Here is a 20,595-nt window from a genome sequence, read left to right as displayed (position 1 = left end):
CCTGTACTTTTTTTCCATAGAAGCTGCCTGGCCTGCTGAATTCCTCCAGCATTTTGTATGTGTTGCATAACAAAATACAAGACCAGTACTTGATGAGCAAGTCAAAGAGAAAAAAAATACAGATCATGCACACAATTGAAGAAAACAACATTCCGAACCAAAATTGTGTCCTCAGATCAGGAAAAAAAATCATACTCTCATGCTACAGAACATCAAAATTGGATCTCAACATTTTCACATACCTTACAAATTATCGAAGCAGCTTTATTGATTTCTGTTGAGACTTGTGATACATAATTCTGGTGTGCACACAAATGGATGGATGACGAGAGCTTTCTTTATCCCTGATGAATTGGAACTAAACAATACTGAGTAAAAATTCACAAGCAAAAACTACTGATCAGAATGTGTGTTTGTACATGTGTGCTCACAAGTGATAACTGGGGATTGGCAACAAGCAATGTGTTTAAAAATACCTGAAAGAATTGGTTTTAATGACTGTAGTATTGGGAATTCTGATAGGAATTTTTCACTTTTATCTTTATAACCAATTTAGTTTTATTATTCATTTGTTTGCTTCACCCACATTCTCTGTAGGTCTATACTTATTGCAGGGTTTTCTTTCAAATTCTATGATTCCGCGAGCTTTTCTGTTCATTCTGTTCCTTTGGACTTCTTATACTTTCTAAAGTCTTAGCCTTTTCAGACTTTCAGGAATTGGATTTACTTTTTGAAATAATGTGCTTAATGCTCACATTTTGAAGATTGCAACGTGGTTTTCAAAATGGAACATGCAATTAGGTATCTTGAGAGATGTGTACTGGTTTTGTTTTAATAAAAACTATATAACACACTTGATTTTAACATTATCCCCCAAGGAGAAAGAAAAAATAATTTTGCATACACCATTCAAGTGTCATATCTTAGCTAATGTAAGAAAATCCTATCAGAATTCCCAATACTACAGTCATTAAAACCAATTCAATTCTTTCAGGTACTTGTGTAATTAAGTATGGCTGCTGGTGTGCCTTTTTTGAAATTGCATCAATGTCACCAAAATTCAAAGTAAATTTATGTTGCCTTATACTACCCTGAGATTCATTTCCTTGTGAGCATTCACAGTAGGTACAAAGAAATTCAATGGGAATCAGTGAAAAACTACAATGATGGACAAACAACCAATGTGCAAAAGATGTATGACAAGGCGGTTTTCTCCTTTCATCCCTTCTCTTTTTGTTTTCAGCTTTGAGAGCTCTCCTTGAAGCAAGTTACTGTCTGATGAAGGATGTTAAATTGGTTTGTTATTGTCAAACGTACAGTGAAAAACTTTGTTTTACATATGATCATTTCATCACATCAGTATTGAGGTAGTGCAAAGAAAATGCAGAATAAAGCATTACTGTTAAAAAAAAGTGCAATGTAGGCAGACAATAAGGACCATGACAAAGATTGTGAGGTCAAGGGTCTGTCTTCTCAAAGAGACAATAGTCTTCTAACAGCTTGCTTCTCCCGGCTTGCGTTGTCCAAAACTGCTTCTTGTGAATGAAGCTGTCTAAATGCATATCTTATTTATATAGTTCAATCAATGCCAATGAAATCAGGTAATATTGATAATTATTAATTAATATATTAGCTTTGCCATTGGCTTAGCCTAGGAAAATGGAGGCCTTAAATCATGTGGGCCTCTGCCTAATTCATCCAGCTCTGGACTTCTGAAATCTTGTCCATGCCAGCAGATGGCTCTAGAGAAAAAAAACATGCTTGCACTGTATGAAAATAATAAAAAAACATTATTTTCTCTTGAATGTGGTGTTATTCAGTGTGCTTGGGGTCTTTCACACTCAAAGTTCTTAGTCAATTTATTATCAAAATATATATAGATCACCAATTTTCCTGAGATTCGCTTTCTTGCAGGCATTCAGTAGAACAGAAGTACAATAGTATCAATGAAAAACTATACGCAAATAGTGCAAATCCAAAAAGAAGTAATAATAAATAAAACTGAGAACGTAAGTTGTAGAGTCCTTGAGAGTTTAGTTTTGTGGTGAGTGAAGATGTCCACACTGGTTCAGGAGCCTGATGGTTGAAGTGTAATAACTGCTCCTGAAGACTTACCTAAGGCTCCCTTACCTTCTTCCTGACGAGAGCATGGACAAGGATGGTGGAGGTCCTTGATGATGGATGCTGCTTTGCACTGACGGGCAAATTTAAGGAAAAGTGAACACTGCTAATAATTACATCATTTTGAATTTAGTTTCCCTTCGCTTTTGTTGTTTTCTATTAGTTGTACAGTTCTATGTTGGGACTGTTCAGTCTTTGGTTTATGATGCTGGGTTGCCCTGTGAAACCTTTACACACACAACGGAAATCACGTGGCTGAAGGTCTCTCTGACCGACCAGGACATCCCCCAGCTGAGACTCTGGGCGCCTGCGCAAACCCGGGGTTCATTGCCGGCGCCGTGATTGCGTCAAGACGCAGTGTGCAAGCGTGAGCCAGTCGGTGGAGGCTTTAAGTAGCGGCGGTCGAGGGGCTGCTGGGTTTGCGCGGCGGCTCCGGCGGATTGTTGCCCCAGGTAGGGAGGTGATGCCGATGAAACTTTCTGCAGGCCGCGGTGTGGGTCTTTGTGTCCAGGAGGCGCGGGTGGGGTGGAAAGAGGGAGGTCTCTTGCAGCCCTTTTCTCGGCGTGTGCTGGTCAGTGGGTCGGCCCATCTCCGTCCCCGGCGTTGGTGAGGGCTACCCAGTTGGGGTGGCCGGCTCAGCTCGGTGATCTCCATGCCTACAGGCAGCCTGGTGACCGCGTGGTTGCGCGGCCGTGGCTCGGCGCAGCGGAGCATGGTCAATGAAGCGGACTGAATTTCATTTTCACTGTCTGCTTACAACACTTTTCAGAACAGGATTTTCATTGAATCTAGATTGTAAATTAGGTCTACGTGTTTAATCAGGAATAAATACACATTTGCGTCAGTTCTGTTCGCAGTTATGGTATGATTCAACAGGCCTCGAAGCCCTTTTTCTTACGCAAGAAAAAGCAGAATATAATTTCCTAATAACATAGTATTTCTAATGTTAATGTTGGAAACCATCGTTTGGACTTCGGTTTTAATACATCTTGAAGCTTAGCAAATGATGTTTTCCTTAAGGAGGGGAAAGACGCTTGGCATCTTAACACCTATACTGCATTAAATCCACGAAAATGGTTGGGCTGTATTTGTGCTGAGGAACAAAAGTCATTAAGACTCAAGGATAATCGTCGATAATCGATTATATCTTCAGATCACCAGCATCCAGAGTCTTTGCCTATGAGCCATTGAGATTTGTTTCGAAATATTTGCCACCAGATTGAACATGGTCATGAGTCGATTATGGGGCTAATTTATGAATTTTTAATTCCAATTTGCTTTCCTTTCCAGTATACAATTGCCAACGTCAAAATAGATTTTGCTTAGTTGGAAGTGATTTCATATTTGAATTTGACATTACGCTATGGGTGTACTGTATAGGTTAAACCATCTTAACGCTTAATCATGCTGGTTTTGAGAGGAGAACTATTTACTGCACCTCTGTCAGAGGACAATGGTTCTTGGATGTAGGAGAATTTTAAGAAAATTGTAAGCATAAGTTAGAAACATTAGAAAGTCTACAGCACAATACAGACCCTTCAGTCCACAAATCTGTGCCAAACATGTCCTTGCCTTACAACTACCTAGGCTTACCAATAGCCCTCTGTTTTTCTAAGCTCCATGTACCTATCCAGGACTCTCCTAAAAGACCCTATCGTTTCCGCCTTCACCACCGGCAGCCCATTCCACACACTTACCACTGCGTTTTTAAAAAAAACTTACCCCTGACATCTCCTCTTGTACCTACTTCCAAGCACCTTAAAACTATGCCCTGTTAATGTCTAATTTTAAAATCCAGGAAGAGCAAATCCTGATGGAAATCCAGTTTAGTAATCTTGGTTTCTATTTAGGAATGCCTGCAACTCAAAGGGTACCAAATGGCATGCTTGGACACAAATTTGATGTAATTAAAATCAGCTGTGGCTGTCAAATGTGTCAAATCAGTGGGAAAGCGATTATTGTTTTACATATCCTGACCTAATTGTCAGAAATGGATTGTATTTATTTTGTGATGGTTAGCCAACCACTGGAGTTACTAACTTCAGTATGGTAGTTCAGTTTTTGCTGCAAAGCAGTTTGGTCTGTCTGAAGTTCTGAAACCCTTACATAAGTACAAATATTTTAATGTGTAATTATTCATATTAAATATTAATGTTACTTTACATGTACAATGGTTAACTACCTAGGCACAATTATGCCCTTTGATGACACATAATTTCCTAAGTGTATACTAAAGTCAAGTCACTGTAAAGGAACATGTTATTTCATTGGAAATTGCTTAATCTTTAATTTGAACCACCCGCCTACCCTGCACATGGACTGTCCTACTCCTACCAGGGAGGCGGCTACTAGGACCAGTAGACCCCAGCAATATGGCTGATCCACGCCTCCACCCAGTAACCCTCCCCTAATCATCAATACTTGCAGTATGGTAATGTGGTGGTTCGCACAACACTTTACAGTTTCAGTGACCCAGGTTCAATACCTGCTGCTGTCTGTAAGGGGTTTGCATGGGTTTCCTCTCACAGTCCAAAGATGTACTGGTTGGTAGGTTAATTGGTCATTGTAAACCATCCTGTGGTTACATTAGGGTTAAATCTGGGGTTGCTGGGCAGCATGGCTCAAAGGGCCAGAAAGGCCGATTCCATGCTGTCTCAGTAAATAAGTAAATTTCCTGTCAGTCATCTTGTGTACAGTGTGCCTTGTCTCACTTAGTAGACATGCAGCCAATTTATGTAAGCTATCTTGTGTCTTATTTGTGCTGCATCAGATCTGGAGTAAATTATTTAGTTTATTTACACTTGTGTACTGGAAATGACATTAATCTTGAATCTCTTGCATTATGCATTTTATGTTGTACAGGTTTGCCAAAATGGCAGAAAATGGAGTAGCACAAGAAATGACTCCACTTGAGAAGAAAATATGTGAACAGATTGAAGTACGTAATACTGAAATGCATTTGGATGATTTGATGTGAATAAAGGGTGACTTAAGTTTGATGTTGGATAGAAATTTCATTGATTTTTTTTCCAATTTAGAAACTTTAAAAAAAAATTGGTATTTTTCTCAAACTTAAGTTCTGCAGATTCTCGTTTGTAATTTGGCTGGGTAAATATGTAGCTGCTCTTCGGCTATCAAGAGTTAGCTTCCTATCTACTCTGCTCATTTTGCTTTTCGCTCTCCTTGTTACTAGAACCGCAGTACACTGTAGCAGAAAACAAGTGATGTAGGCTGTAGTATTTATTGGGCTATCAGCTTGTGTTGACTTCCATACCTAGGGTGTATTCTTTCATGTGCAGGTCCTGGGTTTGTGTTGCTGATCCAGACCAAGACCCCTATTGATATATCCTCTTGATTTTGTTTTGTTCCAATGGTCAGTTCACGTGTGATGTTCTCAGTATCAAACGTGCTGTATTTTTTTCAAACTTCTCAAACACTTCCATTGAAGATTGAGTTGAAACCAGTTCTTCTGTCCTAATCTTCATCCCTCGTCGTGACTAATTTGTCCACTGACATAAGTGTCCCCATCAGTTTATTTGCCGTGTTTTTCCATTCTCCATTATCGACCTGAACCTTGTGTGATTCTGCTGTCTTCCGCATTTTTGTTCTGTATCTTAACAAGTATAAAAAATAATGTTCATTCCCAGCCCACTTATCTAAATCTGCATATGTTAGTTAGTTTAACAGAATCCCTAAACATAAAGCCCTAATCTGTCTTCCTAATATTGTTTTATTATTTTGTGTGCTTTTAATTTATTTGATTATGGCCTGTCCGAATATCATCTTTAAAGGCTTATCTGGTAGAAGGCACTTTAAATTTGCATCAAAATTATCCAGTAGGTGTGCCAGGTTGCCTGTGGGGGGGGGGGGGGGGGTGTTGAACAACATGTGAAGAAACCAATGGCCATTTCAAAACGAGTCAGAAAATGCTGAAAACATTTGACAAGCCAGTCTGCATCTGTGAAGAGAAAAGCAGTTGAAGACCTATTGAATGTTATTTCCAAAACTTTTTATTTCAGTTTCCCAAAAGTTACTATGTGGCAAATCTACTTCAGAAGTCTTAAACTTTTCTGGTTCTGAGTAATGGAGGAAAAATTTTGTAATTTTTTCCAATACTTTTCGCTGCTTGTAACAAGTCAGTTGTTTCTTGGTTGAAATATTTGATTCTGCCACGGGTTCAGATCAGACGTGCAAATGAGAAATTTCATTTTCTTGATGCGGTGAATTCCCTTTAGGTTAGAGAATTACATGGAATTCTACTTCTACTTGTGCTTAAGGATGGGTTGAATGCGGATTTGGTTTTAGTTTACAACCTGTTGCTCTAAATTTTTAACAATTCCAAAGTGTTAACGTCGAAGTTTTCTAATTATATTTTTAATTGATTTTTCTCAGTAAATGCCTGTGATGCTGTTCATGGGTCACAATTACATTTCTTAGGGTTAAAGATTTAAAATAGTACTTGAAATTTTAAGCTTGTCATGGTTTTATTTGGGTAGCAGATGGGGCAGCAACTTTTCCTAGGAAGTGCATTTTGACGGTTTCTGTACTTTGTGTTTGTGCAGTATTACTTTGGCGATCACAATTTGCCAAGAGATAAATTTCTCAAAGAACAGATCAAGTTGGATGATGGCTGGATACCCCTAGAAACCATGATTAAGTTTAACAGGTAAGGAAAATTGCTGTTGGCTAAAGCAAGTAGTGATGTAAATTATCTCTGAATCTTGAAAATGTCTTGCAGGTTAAGTCGTCTAACAACAGATTTCACTGTAATAGTAGAAGGTCTCAAGAAATCCAAAAGTGGACTTTTAGAAATCAGTGAGGACAAATCCAAAATCCGCCGTTCTCCTAACAAGCCTCTTCCCGAATTTGAGGAGTATAAAAACTCTATTAAAGCCAGATCTGTCTATGTCGTAAGTATTCCTGATGAATCTAACTTTGTTAAAAGTACACGATTATAATCTTAATCATGAATATTACTCGACGGAAAAGTAACTTTTGGAAAAAAGGTAATGTTGAGAGTACAAACCTTAAGTGCATTATGAAATTTGGAAATAACTAAATGATTAGAGCTGTTGTCTGTTACGTCAGTGTCTCCATTCAGAGTCTGGCCGTCTGATTTTAGTGTTGGTATCACTCAGTGGATGTTATCTGTGTAGCTGGAGGTGAGGAGGATGTTTTTGTTCTAATTAATTACAGATTTGAAATGTGCCACCAATGGGTGCATAAAAATGTACTTTGACAAAATAATTTTGTAATTTGCTCGAATGGCTTACTTGAAAGTATTTTACCTAATTCGTGGCAACTTTCATTGATGGGTTTCATTTATTGTTGGTGTAAATGTTAGTCTTTCACAAATATAATGAATATTTTAATTTTGAGAGGAAACCTCTTGAATTTGAAATACATTAAAAAAATACATTCTTGTGTCTTTACCAAAAGGTTAACCTTTTAAACATTTTAAACAGAAAGGCTTTCCTACAAGTGCAACACTTGATGAGATTAAGGACTGGTTTGATGAAAATGGACCTGTGGAAAATATACAAATGAGAAGAACATTGCAGAAGCAGTTTAAGGTCTGTATTTATCTCCCCTTCTCCTTCCCTCCTTCACCTTCAAAAATATCCAAAGCCAGGAAATGACAAAATTAACTTAGTTATTCCCACTATTTTGGAACAGGGATCGGTATTTGTCGTCTTTGACAGTCTAGATTCGGCTACAAAATTTGTAGAAGCTCCAGGGTGGAAGTATAAAGAAACTGAAATGATTGTACTTTTCAAGTAAGTCAAAAGTTTTGATAAAGTGATAGGAGAATGTCTGAATGAGAATACAAGTTCTACTTATGTAACTTTGGGGTGGGGGCGCACAGGAAATGGTTGAAAGCAAGTGCTAGCTTTTAATTCTGAAAGTAGGCATGATCTCATAATGCAGAAAATATTCCATCCTTTTTGATTTTGTTCACGTGGTGGGGGCACATAGGAGGAGAGGATTTAATTTGAGATTAAATTTCCATTCGAGTCAAAGGCCAGATATAGCTGCTGTCAGCATTACTGTTTTCAAATATCTTTGTTCAGAGGTGCTAAGAAATGGGCATTTTTTGTTGTTACAAAACCCATTAATTTACCATTACACTGTTACAGCTATTTAAATTCAGTGGGGCTTTTCAAATAATTACATCTACAAGATCAGAATTTAGCATTTTAATGAATTTAAGAATGTTTATTTTTCTTCTTAAAGAGATGCTTATTTTCAGAAAAAAGCCGAAGACAGAAAGCAGTATAAAGCAAAATCTAAAATGTAAGTAAATTCAACAACTAATTATATACTATTCCAATTTTGTTAATGAGTAGCTTGTAATTGCATCTTTAAATTGATGGGGGGGGGAAGGCTGCAAAAAAAATGGGATGATTATGAAATTTAGTTTCAAGAAATATTTTTAGAAATTAAATTTAAATTTAAAAATTTAATTTAATAATTAAGTCAAATCTACCTATTGGCAGTTAATCTGTATCCTTTTGTCTTGGAAAACTGAAAGCACTGCATCTAGTTTGAACATACTTTAGTTTTCCTTTTTTTTTCAAATTTAAGTGGTGAAAAAATTGCAGGGAATTATTACATTTGTTTTCCTCTTCTCACATTAAAGATTTGACTGACAATAATCCATTGTCTGCATAGTAGATTTGCCAAAATATCTGAATTATCCTTGTTATGCAAATTCCCTTGGTTGAAATTGGTATTGTTTTATCTTAGTGATAAAGAACAGAAAAATACTGAAGATGTGCTGGGCAAGGTAAGTACACAAAACCTCGCTTGCCTTCACTAACACATTTAGAAAGGATGTTGGAAACAGTTTTGAATTATTAATAAATTGAGTGCTAGGAAAATTTTCCACTTATTAGGCATTTGACCAGATCAAGCTGCCTTGAACTGTATGGATAGCTTGAATTAGTCAAAAAGCTTAAACAGTGGAAAAGTTTTACCTGAAATTTTCAATACAATGAAGTTGTTTTCCTAGTTGAAGCGAGTTGCTACAGTGTTTAGTAAAGCCGCATCCAGCTGATTTCAATGGGATATGTTAAGAGGTGCAATCACAGCACAAGTGTTTTAGAGCTACCGAAGTTACAAGTTTTAATGCAGAGCAAAGTTTTGAGGAATATATTAAAAGAATGTGAATTCTAATGCTCAGATAACTGGGTGCATCCCACCAATGATGGAGGAAAAAATAACAGGAATGTGCATAATGTCAGAGTTGAAGTATCAAAATCTGGAGTTATGCTTGGAAGAGACAATGGGATGAAGATCATAACATGTTGCTGCTTTTTAAAGAAAACTTCTGAATTTATTTTTAAAGAAATCTTTTGAAGAAAGAACTGGGTGCTTGCTGAAGTTTGCTGGTGATTTGACCGATCAGACATGCAGGGAAGATATTCATGAAATATTCTCCACTCATGGTGAAATACAGTGGATAGATTTTATAAGGGGTGCTAAAGAGGTAAATTTTTGTTTCAATAATTTCAAAAATTAAGTTTTTTTTATATATCCTATAAAGATTCATTTTGGATTTAGGGAAATATCCTTTTCAAAACAAATGCAAAAGAAATACTTGAAAAGGCAAAAGCAGCTCATGATGGAAAATTGCTTTTGAGAGACAAAGAAGTGACTTGGGAAACGGTTGATGGTGAAGAGGAAAAGTCAATTTTAAAGAAGATAATAGAAGACCAACAGGAATCTCTGAACAGACATAGAGCCAAAGGTAAGGCTTTATAACTCGGGTTGTCACCTGCTTTACTTTGCAACTTAGTATCATAATACTCAAAATGCTGCTTTATTTTGCAAATACACTGTGCAGCGCGAAAAGGTCGGGGTAAAGGAAGAAGTAGTAAAGGAGGCTGCGGACCACAAAGGGTTCAGTTTCAAGGCAAGAAAACAACATTTGAGGATGAAGACAGTGACGAAGCGCAGGAAACTGGAGAGGCTGGTAAGTTGACAAACTTGAACTGTAAGTGATAGTTAAACCAGCATTTGGAACTATTAATGTGGTGAATGCACATGCCCAATCAGAGTTAGAATTACATTGCAATCTTGGGGAATTAATATCTCAATATTCATCTTCAATGTATTTACAACTAAATTGTTAACCTGCCAATTGAAGAATTATGTTGCACATGACAGGTTGAGCAGGCTCATCCGTTAAATGTGCAGCTTCCCAACAGTCCAGATCTTAGCAATGCAGATAGAAAAAGCATCTGCTTCTATCAGAATATTTTGGTTATTTAGTATCACCTTGTAAAATATTTAATGTACTTGTGGGAAGTTCCACTTCATATATTACTAACACATTTTACTCAGTAAATATGCTCCTGTTCTTAAATATGAGCAAACTTGAGTTTCTATTGGGACGACATTAAAAGTTAATTGTAAGAACATGACCCTGATACTTTATAAAGATCAGGATATTTTTACCCTAAGTACAATTTGAGTTATCGGTCCAGTTTAAAATACTTGTTCTCTACTGCAAATCTGTTTTAAACTAATCAAACTCCTCCATCTAATTTAGCAGCTACAAGTCCAAAGAAGCGAACACTTGAAGAAACTGAATCTGTGAATGAACCTGCAGCAAAACAGCCAAAAACAGAAAATGAATCTGGTGATCAATGAGATTGTTTTGTGTTGTATAAAAAGAACAAGTTGAGCACATGTCCCATCCAAGGAGTCTTCACTGTTTAATTCAGACAGCCTCGACATTGCATTCTTCAATGGATTTATTTAGCTGAGAACCGAATGAAGTCCACTTCAATGTCAATCTGCAATTTAAACAAGTGCACTGCTGTAAATTTGAAGATGCCTTAATTGCATGCTTAAGTGTGGATGTTTTTATAAAAACTTTGTTAAAACATATATTTTGGTGTAATGCAATATTAGTTTCCTATATGGATATATGGTGGGAACTAAATATTGTGTAATTCAAGTAGTAAAGATTAACATTTTTATTTATAAAAATACAATACTGCTAGTATGCAAATCTCAGCTCGGCACATGCAATGGATTTGATACCAATCTGTAGTTTTATCTACCATCTTTAATTGGATCAAAAATGGACAAAGAAACACAATCTAAATGTGTATTAAATCTTTATGCTTTGGAATGGGTAGGAATTGCAAATAGTTGTGCATTGTTGTTAGTACATTAGATTAAGAAACCAAGTTGAATAAAACCATGGTAATTTTCATCAACCCAAATAGTTTGATAATTTGCAAATTGCTTTGAGAATTTGTTGCTAAATTTGAGGGAAGGTGGAAAATGAGGGTAATTATCAATCTAGAAATTGTAACAATTTTTGTACTTTGAGTTCCTTGAAATGTGTGCTTGGATCTAAAATTAAAATTTCATTTATTGATTTAGAACTCCTGATATGACAAGGAATCAGCCTTTCAGGTAATTAATCTAGGCTGCCTGTTTTAATCAAAATCTTTCATATCCTTGTATCTGTCCATGTGTCTCAAATATGCTGATTGCTTCCTCTGTCATAGATGGCAGCTTGTGCCTTATACCCACCACTCTGGGAAGAAACTGCCCTCAGATCCCCTTTAATTTCTCTTCTATGCTGTCCTGATTTCAGACTCCCCCTAGCCAGAGGAGAATACTACCCTTCATGATTTTAAAAATCTCTCTAAAATTGCCCTCAAGTCTTTCCCATGCCAGGGAAAACAGTCCCGGCCTATCCAGTCAAAGTTGAGTGGTCTGCACACTCTGGGTTAATCTCAATAATCCATGTGTAGTTTAACCAATGTTTTACACCATTCTACCACCTTTGTACTAATGGGGTGATCTTACTGAAACCCATTGAATATTGAAAGGCCTAGTCAGAGTGGATATGGAGAGGAGGTTTCCTATAATAGGGGAGGCTAGAACCAGAAGGCACAGCCTCAGAATATTAGGATGTCCATTTATAACAAATGAGAAATTTCTCTTAGGATGGTGAAGCTGTAGAATTCATTGTCACCAATGGCTATGGAGGCCAAGGCATTAGGTATATTTAAAGTAAGGGCATCAAAGATTATGGGGTTGAGGGGAATTATAAATTAGTCATAGTGGAACAGACGGGCTGAATGGCCTAATTCTGCTCCAGTGCCTTAAGGTTTAAATGCTGTGATCACTCAGGAAAGCATAGGCCTGGCAAATTAGGCACAATCTGAATGTGGGCCTGTCACCCTCTCTGACACTAGGTGGAATTCAAAGCATGTCAAATGCCTTCACAATGGCAGCTCTGTATTTAACCATTTTTAGGAAACTGTATTTGTATCCCTGGGTCTCTGGTCTATAATTCACCTGAGGGCCTTGCCATTAAATTTGTATGCCCTACCTTCCTTTAATTTCCAAAAACACATCACTTGCCAAAGTTACATTCCATCTGACTTTTTTTAGTCCACTTTCTGTTGATCAATATTACGTTGTGACCTTGGACAACATTCATCATCAATTTTGGTGTCATCTGTAGACATTGCTAATCATGCCACCTACATCTCATTGAAATCATTACTTGATAACTTTTAATAAAACTAGCAATTAATATAGATTCTACTTACTGATTTCCTCTTGTGGAATTTATATGATGCTGGCAAGTCATACCTAAGTTCTGTTAAATAAAAAGTAGCAGATTTCAGTTTTGATACACAGTTTAACGGAAGCATTGCAGAAGGGCCATGATGAAATATGTGCAGTTTTGGTCTATACAAAGAAAGCCTGAGTACCTCTTCTCACCTGCTTATACTCCCTGGGTCTCTCCTTCCCTTTCTCCTGTTCACTTTCCTATCAGATTCCTTCTTCAGCCCTTGATCTTTCCCACTCCACCTGTATTCACCTATCACCTTCCCCTCCTCCACCACCTTTTTATATTCTGGCATATTTCCCCTTCCTCCTTGTTCCTGAGGACGGCCCAAAATATCAACTGTCTGCATTTCTATAGATACTGCCTGCCCTGAGTTCCTTCAACATTTAGTGTGTGTTGTGTAATGATAATTTAAAAGAAACGATTTAATTGAAATGTGCAAACCTTTAACATAGCTGCCCAAATGGATGCAGGAGGATGTTTCCCTGCCTAAGGATCGAGAACTAGACATGCAAACTTTCTGGAAATGTGGATAAGATGCAAGACTTCAGAAGGTGGTGAAATTTAATTTCCTAGTGTAGAATGATGTAGAGGCCAAATCAATATATTGAAGAAAGATGCGTGTTGGGGAACCTATGGCACGTGTGCCCAAGATAGCATGCATAATATTTTGTTGGCACACAGCATGTAGTATCGTCTCTCAATTTAAATTCCCATAATAAAAAGATAAATAATATTAATCTTTACTATCAAATCTAGCAGTGAATGTTTTTATCAACCGGAGAGCAGTGTAATGTGTATACAAGAAACATCACATGCTATCTTGGTGCCTGATAACGTTGTGAGAAGAACTCTTGATATTGGATAATATTTTGAAATCCTCATAGATATGTACACACCAGTATTTGGTTAATAAACAGTTACAATCACAATATTAATCAGAAATTGTTATTTTCTTTAAGAGTTGTTCCAAGTAACCAGCTACCCCAATTAACTGGAATCCAGTCTTTATGAACCACAGTTGCAGTAGTGAAAATGTATTTATCTTGTAAATGGACTTACCAGCAATTACTTCCATCTTTACTTTCCATTCATCAGCCTTCTTCTTAATATGCTACAAAGGAAATTAATGTTTAACTGGCACACTTTAAAAAAGCATAACTTTTTAATAAACAATAAGTGTAACAGCTTTTCTCAACTACCAGCGATGACTTTACTCTTTATATGTCATTCCCAAAGGTGGTAATCTAATGTGCTGCTTCAATAGCATTATGTGAACTACCCCTGGTAACCCACTCCCTGCCCAAAAAAAGATCCTGCCCATCAAGTTGCCTTTAAACTTTACCCCTCAAACCTTAAAAAAATGTCCTTCGGTGTTCAATATTTCAACGCTGGGGAAAAGACTGACTATCTACCCTATCTATGCTTCTCATAATTTTAAAATGCTCTTGTCAGGTTTCCCCTTAGCTTCTGATGCTCTAGGGAAAATAACCCAAGTTGGTCTTGCCATTTTGCTCATACACACTAATCCAGGCAGCCTCCCTAGTAAACCTCTTCTGATCTTCTCCACATCCAATGGGGCAATCAGAACTGTATGTGATGCTCCAAATTAAGTTTGATTTAAGTTTTTTTTTAATAGCTGCAACATCCCTACCAATTAAGATATGCATGCTGTACATCTTCTTTACCAGCTTATCCACTTGCATATCTACTTTCAGTGAACTATGGACCTTGACCCCAAGATTCCTCTGTACCTCAATGCTGTTAAGGGGTCTACCATTAACTGCAAACTTTCATTTGACCTCCCAAAATGCAGCATCTGACTCTTCCCCAGATGAAACTCCATCTGCCTGTGTCTGTAACTGATCTATATCTCACTGTAGTCTTTGATACTTCGTCCACAACTACACCAATCTTGCTGTTACCAGTAAGCTTGCTAATCCACCCATTTACAATTTCATCCAAATCACCAATATTTATCACAGAGGTCCCAAAACTGAACCTTATGGAATATTACTGGTCACAGACCTCCAGCCTGAATAACAGCCTGAATTCCATTCCTTCTCTTTGTCTTTGGGCAAGCCAATTCTGAATCCAAGCTTGCAATTCACCCTGGATCCCATGCATCTTTATTTTCTGAATCAACCTACTAAGAAGTACTCTATCAGATGCTTTACTAAAGTCCACATAGATAACATCCATTGGCTTAGTCTCAATAAGCTCCTTCATCACCTCCACAAAAAAACACTCAAGTTCATAAATTACTGGCCCTGTACAAACCCATGTTGACTGTCCCTAAGCAGGCCATACCTTTACAACTGTGCATATATCCTACCCCTCACTATCCTCTCTAATAGCTTCCTTATCACTGATGTGATGCTCACAGGCCTACAATTACCTGGATCATTTCTACTTCTTTTCCTGAGCAAAGAAATATTTGCTACTTTTCAGTTAACTATGACTTTGACTGTTGCTAGTGAGGAGACAAGCATCCTTGTCAAAGTCCCAGCAAGATCCTCATTCGCTTATTTCAATATCCTGGGGATTTATTCATGTTAATGATTTTCAGGCAATCCAGCACTACCTCCTCCTCAATCTCAAAATGTCCTAGTACATTCGCATGTCCCACTCTGCCATCAGAATCCTTCAAATTCTTGATAAATACTGCTACAAAGTACTCATTTAATACCTCAAGCACTTGTTCTGACTCCAACCACAAATTCCCTTTTATCCTTGAGTGGACCTACCCTCTCCTTAGCTATCTTCTTAACATTATCTAGCTTCAGGATTGTCCTTGATCCTTGACAGTTCATGGCCCTTTTTGACCTTCCTAATCACCAACTTCATCACTTTCCTGCTATATTAATATTCCATAAGGGCTCAGTCTAATTTTAGCTTTATAAACTTTCTGTATGCTTCCTTTTTTTTCCAGATTAAATTTAGGACCTCTTGTCATCCAAGGTTTCCATTTTCATCCTTACCAGAATATAACTCTCTTGAACTCCAATCAGCTCGTCTTTAAACAAATCCCACGTCAGTCTTGGACTTTTCCATCAGCAGCTGCTCCCAATAAATGCCCTTAGTTCCTATCCTTTCCTGTCATAATCTACCCTCCCATAACATTGTACCTTCCAGCAAGATCCAATTTTATCCTTATAAATAACTATCTTAAAATGTAATGATGTTAATACAATCATGATCTTGCTCAAAGGCCATGCTGTCTTGAGAGTCTAGATGGCTTACTTCTGTTCTCATTTCTTATATACCCAAATGAGAAAAGCAGATCCTGACTATTTCCTTCTATTTCACTTGCGATGTCTTAAGACAGTAAGCCATTTTTGTAACAAGCTTCTGTAGTAATTTCATTGGTAAATGTATCTAACCTGCAAATCAAACCAATTTCAAAGTTGTACATTCATTCATGTCTGCTGACTTTTATCTCAATCCTGGGAAGGTTTGGGTGATTGAGAGTGAAACAGAAATATTCAAGATTTCACCTTCTAGGGTATATAGGAAATGGGAACAGAAGTAAACCATCTCATCTCTCAAGACTGGCTTTTGAGCATTTGATTTGGTAGACAACCCAAGTCTGCACAGATTCTGCATTGGAAATATCTATGTGAAAAAATTATATGAAAAATGTAATTCAATCAAATGTAAATTTGATTTGAACATACTTTCAGGAAAGCATTGCTCTGAACTCTTGTTATAAAAAGGATATATCATTCAATGTGATCATGGCTAATCATCCACAATCAGTAACCCATTCCTGCCTGCTCCCCATATCCCTTGACTCTGCTAAGAGCTCTGCCTAACTCTTTCTTGAAAGCATCCAGAGATCCACATCTTTTTCATCTCTGAGTTTTTCCTCAACTCTGTTCTAAATGGCTTATCCCTTATTCTTAAACTGTGGCCTCTGGTTCTGGACTCCCCCAACATTGGGAACATTTTTCCTGCCTCTAGCGTGTCCAATCCCTTAATAATCTTATATGTTTCAATCAGATCCCCTCTCATCCTTCTAAATTCCAGTGTGTACAAGCTCATTGGCTCCAATCTTTCAACATAGGACAGTCCTGCCATCCCGGGAATTAACCTCATGAACCGATGCTGCACTCCCTTAAAAGCAAGAATGTCCTTCCTCAAATTTGGAGACCAAAACTGAACACAATACTCCAAGCGTGGTCTCACCAGGGCCCTGTACAACTGCAGAAGGACCTCTTTACTCCTATACTCAACTCCCCTTGTTATGAAGGCCAACATGCTTTCTTATGGAGGTTGGAGGATATGGAGGTTGACAACCATAAGAAAATTTTGCTTAATTGGGGTAAGGATATTGCTGGTATTACTGGTAACTGGTCGTATTTACCCTTAAAAGAGATGGTGACCATCTTCTTGAACCAGTACAATTCACCTGCTCATAGAGATGTCAAGTAGAGAGCACCAGGTCAAGGACTTGGAGATGAACAATTAATATCAAAATAATGGCATGAATATATTCTTCAGGAAAGTGCATGAGGTGACCAGATAGAAGTGCTCAGGCAATGTTGGACAGTGTTCTTCATTTCTGGAGTCCAAAATTGTAAGTAAGAGAGTCATTTATCTAAATAATTTTCTAAACTAATGATCAATATAAAACCCATCTACAAGTGATTCTTTGCTGCAGAAAAACATAAAAATTCACTTACATTCCTGGTTGTCGTTTTGTGAAGGGAATATACAGCTGTTCTTGCCATATCTAAAGCAGATCTGAGGAATATCATGTCCATACCTTTAAAAACAAATGAGGTTTGAAAACAGTAAACTAAATAAATTAACTTATTTTGGTAATGGCTAAAATGTTCTCAATATTTTGCTTGCTTGATGTAGGACTTAATTTACTTGAGTCTCTTTTACTTGCTCCCTCAAGCAGGTTAGCTCACAAAGGAAATACTTGTAAATAACCAGAATCTGAAGTGGTCATAGATAATGATATAAATTAACTGACAAACTGATGATGCTAGTATCAGTCGGTCACCATATACCATCCATGCTTTTACATTCCAATTCTTCATAGTTTTAAAATTAAACACACACACGCACGCACGCACGCGCACACACACACACACACACACACACACACACAGTGAGAAGAGCAGCATTCTGAGTCATCTCTCAATACCGCAAAAATTAGATGAAATAGCTTAATTGTATTTATTACTATAATTCTGCAGCATTAATAAGTTCAGCATGAATTCAACTGTAAAGTTGTTATATAGCAACTCCAATATACTCAGAATATCTCAAAGCAGCTCAAGGCCACTTTATTACTTTTACAAGTACTACGTGGCCACTAGATGTGGATACGTTCAAACAAACAAATGTCATGAACAGTCAATGTGTTCCTGGGTATTTAAGCAATAAATAGTGGTAGAACACCTGCTATACCAGGCAATATGGCACTGTGGTTTAATTACCTTGAATGATAGCACTTGCCACGGTAGCATTTTTTACTACCAAAAGCATGAAGTTGGGAAAATATTTCAATTAAGCTTAAGAATACAGTGGGTTCTGGTTAATCAGGACAGCCACTTATTAGGGACAACTCCTAAAGAACAAAGGCAACACGAGTGAATCTGCAGATGCTGGAAATAAATAAAAAACACAAAATGCTGGCAGAACTCAGCAGGCCAGACAGCATCTATGGGAGGAGGTAATAACAACGTTTCGGGGAGTGTTTCAGCCCAAAACGTCGTTATTACCTCCTTCCATAGATGCTGTCTGGCCTGCTGAGTTCTGCCAACATTTTGTGTTTTTTATTTCCTAAAGAACAAAAGCTTTTTGAGAAAATTCCCTTAACTTATTTGGGATACAAGTGGCTTAATCGGGGCAGGATACCATTGGCAAATAGTTTCTAACTAGTGTCAGTCATGGGCACTCATGTGGCCATTAGACACTACAACATGCTTAAAGTGTTAAAGTTTTTAAATAGCTTCAGTTGCATGAGTTTGCTTGTGTTTAAAAAGCTGTAAACTTTGTCACTGATTGTTGGTGAGAACTAAGCAGTAAGACAAGCTGGAATTCTTTTGCTCGCTGCTCCTTCAAGCATTCAGGCTTGGAGATGCCAGAAATGGCTGGGAGTGAAAATGAAATGATTTCACTACTTCAACAAGTTAGGCACTACAAAAAATTTGAGGGTATCAACAATCATCTTGAACGTCACAATGAAAATGAAGATTTGGAGGATGCATTCCTCAGAAGTATTGTATCAATGCAGTCCATTATCTGCTCTAGGTGCTGGCATTGCGAACACTGGATGAATTCCTCCGTTAATAATATTAGGAACTAATACACAGTTTTATAGTACTGTAGTAGTATTGGTAGTGTTCTACTTTGTCCTGTATTTCACTTAAATATATAATTTGTTACTCAGTCTGTTTTTTATACCTTAACTACTTACTTGAAACTTCAGCTAATTGGGGCAGCCACTTGATTGGCAAAGTGACTTGGTCCTAATTAATTGGAATCCACTGTATATAGTTTGATATTTCAATGCAATGACGATGGACTCTGAATTGGTGGATGTTTAATTAAACTGAAACCCCATTTTCCCAATCATTGTAGTGTCACTGTTTAAAGAAACTCTGGGGACTGACGCTCTGATCAATGTATGTAGTATTATTTTAAAACTTGGTTATTTCATGTCCGTGGGATCTTGCACAGACTGTCAGCCACCTTTCCCTCCATTACCAGAGTGGGTACACATCATGTGTACTTAAGGCTTCCAGAGATTACAGAAGTTAATGTAAAATGCAAGTATTTTTGCATAATTTTAAAATTCATATTTAGATTTCAGTAACATATAGAACCTGATGTGTACTTGCAACTAAATGTCCTTATCAAAGTTTGGCTATCTTAATGAGAGTGACAAAACTTTACTACTCTTTCTTTGAACCAGTATTGCATTATCACCCTAAAAAAATTTGGAAAAAAAGATACAAGATGGTGGAAACAACAGATAATATACTTGTGGTGAGAGTAGTTTATGTGAACTGTTCATCTCTGCACAGATGCTGCCGTTGCCTCCAAGAATTCTCAATATTTTGTGATTTAGATTTCTAGTGTCTGGATTATTTTGCTTTTGTAATGTTTTACTGAGGATTCTTGCTGGGTACATAATTCTAATATGGATTTGAATTTGAGCTCTGAACTCGAAGGGAGAATACAGATTTATTATGAGGCTTTATTTCTTGCTTCTGCCATTGTTAATTGCCATGCAATTGAAATTTACTGATAAAAATGGATTTGGAAATTGTTTGCAGATCTGGTTCCTCCAGATTTTCATTTGTTTAAAGTGCCTGAAATTGTTTGCATAATAAGCAACAACAATAATTAACAATGAAACCATATGATACATGTGTTATTCTGAGGTAATCAAATGATTTTCTTATAGTGCAACCTGTGAAGTGCCTGAGTATCTGGTTCTAAGTTGCAACTCAGAAACTCAAAAGCTTAACTCATCTTCATGATAACGTTATTAAAACAAAATTATCTCTAGCTGGTAAAGGAATGTACTGAAGCGCTGTCTTGCAGCAACTAGAATATACTTTTCTCTCTATAATTTGAATGATCTTCCTGCTTAAACAAATATTAAAAATACATAGTATAATATCAAATAATCTACCTTTATTATGCTTTGTCCCAAAGGGGGGATTCATTATTACAGTGTCAAATTTTTTGGATAATTTGTCTGTCAGTTTGGAACAAACATCATATTGGATCATATTGACATTGGCCAATTCAAATTCTTCTGCATTTCTGTGGAATACGTCAAGGGCATCTTCATCGATATCAACTCCCAGACATAATCTGAAAAAGGTGAAGAGACCCAG

At 37.2% G+C, this 20,595-nt stretch overlaps 2 protein-coding genes across 3 annotated transcripts in view; one reads left to right on the top strand and one right to left on the bottom strand.

Moving 5' to 3' along the window:
• The first annotated feature begins 2,434 nt into the window (after positions 1 to 2,434).
• ssb (small RNA binding exonuclease protection factor La) lies at positions 2,435 to 11,522 on the top strand. Its single transcript, XM_059966620.1, has 12 exons — positions 2,435 to 2,573; positions 4,984 to 5,059; positions 6,684 to 6,787; positions 6,860 to 7,031; positions 7,587 to 7,694; positions 7,798 to 7,898; positions 8,356 to 8,415; positions 8,869 to 8,908; positions 9,470 to 9,610; positions 9,685 to 9,871; positions 9,968 to 10,096; positions 10,676 to 11,522. Exons 2-12 carry the CDS (start codon positions 4,994 to 4,996, stop codon positions 10,774 to 10,776), a joined length of 1,209 nt encoding a protein of 402 aa, XP_059822603.1. The 5' UTR covers positions 2,435 to 2,573; positions 4,984 to 4,993; the 3' UTR covers positions 10,777 to 11,522.
• mettl5 (methyltransferase 5, N6-adenosine) overlaps positions 10,796 to 20,595 on the bottom strand; it is a 22,317-nt gene continuing 12,517 nt past the window's right edge. For both annotated transcript variants that reach the window (XM_059966622.1, XM_059966621.1), the window contains 5 exons: positions 20,388 to 20,572; positions 17,413 to 17,495; positions 13,790 to 13,841; positions 12,705 to 12,754; positions 10,796 to 10,922 (listed from right to left, as the gene is read on the bottom strand). In XM_059966622.1, the coding sequence (XP_059822605.1) occupies positions 10,881 to 10,922; positions 12,705 to 12,754; positions 13,790 to 13,841; positions 17,413 to 17,495; positions 20,388 to 20,572 (412 nt within the window). In that variant the 3' untranslated portion in view covers positions 10,796 to 10,880. The remainder of the gene's footprint in view (positions 10,923 to 12,704; positions 12,755 to 13,789; positions 13,842 to 17,412; positions 17,496 to 20,387; positions 20,573 to 20,595) is intronic.

The sequence above is a fragment of the Hypanus sabinus genome, chromosome 4 (assembly GCF_030144855.1).
Source record: "Hypanus sabinus isolate sHypSab1 chromosome 4, sHypSab1.hap1, whole genome shotgun sequence".
NCBI classification, from domain to species: Eukaryota; Metazoa; Chordata; class Chondrichthyes; order Myliobatiformes; family Dasyatidae; genus Hypanus; species Hypanus sabinus.
Note: the sequence above shows the minus strand (reverse complement) of the source record. Positions and strands in the feature narration are given on the sequence as shown.

Excerpts from the sequence above, each read along its gene's own strand:
- ssb (XM_059966620.1), top strand. The coding sequence starts at position 4,994 with ATGGCAGAAAATGGAGTAGCACAAGAAATGACTCCACTTGAGAAGAAA. Across the intron at positions 9,611-9,684 it reads TTATAAGGGGTGCTAAAGAG|GGAAATATCCTTTTCAAAAC; the intron begins GTAAATTTTTGT and ends TTTTGGATTTAG. Across the intron at positions 9,872-9,967 it reads GAACAGACATAGAGCCAAAG|CGCGAAAAGGTCGGGGTAAA; the intron begins GTAAGGCTTTAT and ends TACACTGTGCAG.